This window comes from Gorilla gorilla, chromosome 14 (genome assembly GCF_029281585.2).
Source record: "Gorilla gorilla gorilla isolate KB3781 chromosome 14, NHGRI_mGorGor1-v2.1_pri, whole genome shotgun sequence".
NCBI classification, from domain to species: domain Eukaryota; kingdom Metazoa; phylum Chordata; class Mammalia; order Primates; family Hominidae; genus Gorilla; species Gorilla gorilla.
This window is the reverse complement of record NC_073238.2, coordinates 109,441,538-109,445,443: the sequence shown is the minus strand read 5'-3', so window position 1 is coordinate 109,445,443 and position 3,906 is coordinate 109,441,538. Positions and strand designations below refer to the sequence as shown.

General features: G+C 51.9%; 1 protein-coding gene across 1 annotated transcript; it reads left to right on the top strand.

The window, feature by feature from the left end:
* Positions 1-681: 681 nt before the first annotated feature.
* Positions 682-3,108, top strand: SOX21 (SRY-box transcription factor 21). Its single transcript, XM_004054650.5, has one exon. It carries the CDS (start codon positions 682-684, stop codon positions 1,510-1,512), a length of 831 nt encoding a protein of 276 aa, XP_004054698.3. The 3' UTR covers positions 1,513-3,108.
* Positions 3,109-3,906: the final 798 nt, after the last annotated feature.

Below are 3,906 nucleotides of genomic sequence, written 5' to 3'. Positions count from 1 at the left end.
CCGGAGCCAAGAAGACAGGCTGGTGCTGCTGTATTTGTATTTATATCCATTGCTGCGCTCTGCGTTCTCGTGGCACGCCTGGACACTCCTCCGCCTCCCCCTCCTCTTCCTCCTCCAGGGCCACCTCCCCGCCTTCCCCACCCCCATCTGCTTCTGTCAAATGAGAAAGTCACCGAGGAGAACCCAAACACTCCAGCCGCTGAGAGCCCCCTTTGGCACTTGGCAGCACGCGGCGGCGGGCTCCTCGGCTCAACTTCGAGGAGTCTCCGCGACGCAACTTTTGGGGACGCTTTGCATTTAAGAGAGAACGACCGAGGAGGAGGAACGCTCTGCCCGGCCGCCGCTACCTGCGGGGAGCTCACCAGCAAACGCCACTGCAGACGAAGGACCCAAAGAACGTAAAGGGCAAACTGCCGCCGCGGGGAGGGGGCACCGCAGAGAAGTTAGAGTGTCCCAGAGACAACCTGCCCGAGCGCTCGGCCGGAGACACTAGGGCGGCCCGGGGCGCGGCGTGGCCCTGGGCTGGTCCCCCAGCCCCCTCCTCCGGGGCGGGAGCGACGCCGGGGCGCGACGAGCCCCGGCCGGCCGAGCGGGTCTCCGCGGGCAGCCAACATTGATTTCCTCCGGGCCGAGGGCGAGGGCCCGGGCGGCGGCGGGCTGCAGCCGCGGCAGGGCGAGAGCATGTCCAAGCCGGTGGACCACGTCAAGCGGCCCATGAACGCCTTCATGGTGTGGTCGCGGGCTCAGCGGCGCAAGATGGCCCAGGAGAACCCCAAGATGCACAACTCGGAGATCAGCAAGCGCTTGGGCGCCGAGTGGAAACTGCTCACGGAGTCGGAAAAGCGGCCGTTCATCGACGAGGCCAAGCGTCTACGCGCCATGCACATGAAGGAGCACCCCGACTACAAGTACCGGCCGCGGCGCAAGCCCAAGACGCTGCTCAAGAAGGACAAGTTCGCCTTCCCGGTGCCCTACGGCCTGGGCGGCGTGGCGGACGCCGAGCACCCTGCGCTCAAGGCGGGCGCCGGGCTGCACGCGGGGGCGGGCGGCGGCCTGGTGCCTGAGTCGCTGCTCGCCAATCCCGAGAAGGCGGCCGCGGCCGCCGCCGCCGCCGCCGCACGCGTCTTCTTCCCGCAGTCGGCCGCCGCCGCCGCCGCTGCCGCCGCCGCCGCCGCCGCGGGCAGCCCCTACTCGCTGCTCGACCTGGGCTCCAAGATGGCAGAGATCTCGTCGTCCTCGTCCGGCCTCCCGTACGCGTCGTCGCTGGGCTACCCGACCGCGGGCGCGGGCGCCTTCCACGGCGCGGCGGCGGCGGCTGCAGCGGCGGCCGCCGCCGCCGGGGGGCACACGCACTCGCACCCCAGTCCGGGCAACCCGGGCTACATGATCCCGTGCAACTGCAGCGCGTGGCCCAGCCCCGGGCTGCAGCCGCCGCTCGCCTACATCCTGCTGCCGGGCATGGGCAAGCCCCAGCTGGACCCCTACCCCGCGGCCTACGCTGCCGCGCTATGACCCCGCGGGGCCGCCTCGCGAGGACCGGTGTGCACACGTGTACATATGCATAGGTACGAGCGCTGCGGCCTCCCCGTGCGCCCTCCCGCGACCGGGGGCCCGGTTTGTATGTACATAGAATGTATAGGTGCCAGGCAGAGGCAGAGAGGCCAGGCGGGGCAGGAATGGCCAAGCGCGCGAGGGCGCGGGCGAGCAGGCCTGTGAATTCGCAGGATCACTTCAGACCCGCACTTCGGCAGCCAACTCGAAAGCAGGCGGTCGTGTCCGGCGGCAGTTGGCGTTTGCTTTGCACTTCGGAACCTGTTGCGTTTTGACCCACGGAGGTGGAGGAGTAACTTTTTGACATGTTGGCCTTTCCAGTTTTGTTGGAAGTTTCATGGTCGGTTTTGTTTTTGTTTCTCATTCTTCTTCCTCGCCCCTCAGCCCCCCAACCCCCAACCCCCTCCCGGTCCGTGTTGCATGCACGCTGTTCAAATGTGAGGTCTGAAATGGCTGGCACACGGGAAAAGCTGCTTGTGTCATTCGTTTCTGGGAGTGGGATGGCTCTGAGCAGCCTCGCCTCCCTGTTTGTACTATTTGAACTTTGCAGATCTCTGTTCTCTCAAGCAGAACTCCCAACCGGATCCATTCTTGACCAGTGACCGGCTCGAATCTGGCCTTTTGTGTGAGATGATCACGGTTTCTTTTGTTTATCACGCCATTTGCAAATCAGAGCAAGAGCTCTTTCTCAAGGGCAAGAAACGCAAACAAGAAATATTTGTGAGATGAAAGTTGTCAATTGGATTTTCTTCCTAAACAAACAACAACAAACTACTAGAAGTCTCCCTGAGTCCACTCGCTTGGATTTCTGACACAGTTTACAAAAAAGGAAAAAGGCACTGCTCCTATTTTCCCTTATGGCTGAGTTCACCTTAAGATTGTGAATGTGTATATGTCAGTGAAAACATTGAGGCTTGGAAAATGTGTTATTTTCGTTGCCCTAAGTTTGAGTCGACTTTAGACTCAAAAACATTTTGAGCGAATATCAAAGTTAACTTTTAAAAATTGCGAAACTATTTCAGAATCGCAATTTTATCGAAGATTAAATCAGACTTTTTTGTCTGGTAATTATATATTTATTATTTAGCAAAACTGAGGAAAAAAGCACAGAATTGTTTCAACAGATGTCTCTCATTTTCAGCTAGCATTTCTCTCCCAAGTTGAGCTGGTTTAATGTGTTTTGGATTTCCCTCCTCAATTGGCTTATTTTTTAGATCACCTGCAATTCATTTGCAAATTGCAATAAAACACATTTTAGAAAAAAGAACCTTCAATTATTAGCTTTGTTTGTTTCTTTTTAAATGTATATATTTTGACTAATGTTTGTGAATGAAGTTGGCTAACATGTATTTAGTTTCATTTTGGCTTTATGTAATATAAAGTTTTTAAAATTTTAAATATGGTTTTAACCTTTATGTGTAAATGATTTTCTAGTGTGACCTTCTAATTTAATATTAGACGTCTAAGGTATATCTGTAAATTAGAATCCGACTATCACTCTGTTCATTTTTTTTGAACAAAGAGTTTAAATAAAGCCTGAACCAGGGAAAAGAAAAATCTTCTATTTCTTGTTGAGTTCCTAACAAGATTTTTATCTGAATTGCCCTTACGTGCCTGGTCCAGGTGAAGTGTAAGGTATCCTCCAAAGGCACCCTTTGTTTCACTTTTGAATAGATTTACTAGGAAATCTAAATCAAGCCATTGTTATTCAGAGCCAAAAACCTGATTTATCACATTTTTAATCGTGAATAGGAAAGAAGATTTTTTAAAAGCCCAACTCGTTGTATTAGCTTTAACAACAACAAAAAAAAGGCATTCATGAACCAGTAGAACAGAGCCCATTGAAAACATCCAGACCTTTCAAAGCATTTCACCAGTTTCTAGTAACATTTTAAGAGGGGAAAGTTGCTTGACCACTTTATCTTGTTAGTTGAAGAGCCCTACCACTTAAATCAGTGTAATTTGTTCTCCTATCTTTGGGGTATTCCTTGTTGACACCTTAAGGTTTTATTTGGAAGGATAATCACTACTAACGACAAAGTACAAATTTTGGCCTCTTTAGGACTCAATTTTGTTATGCTAATCGCATTAAAGTAGAAGTATAACATTCAAATAGAGAGGGTTGGATTTCTAGGGCTAGACAAATTTCTACTAAAGTTTGAAAAATCATAAAGGATTTTAATTTTAGACAAGAAATAGAAGACTGTCAGAAAAAAAAAAATAGGAAGATCTCGCCCCCCCGCAACCAAAATGGAAATTCTCAAGATACTATAAACAAGTCTTAAACCAGTTTCCCCATTGAGACCATCTCTGGAGCTGCACGTCTTTATAAACGACCCAAGTCTTTAAAGTCAT

What these genes read in the sequence shown, in the direction of transcription:
- SOX21 (XM_004054650.5), top strand. Translation starts at nt 682, where the DNA reads ATGTCCAAGCCGGTGGACCACGTCAAGCGGCCCATGAACGCCTTCATG.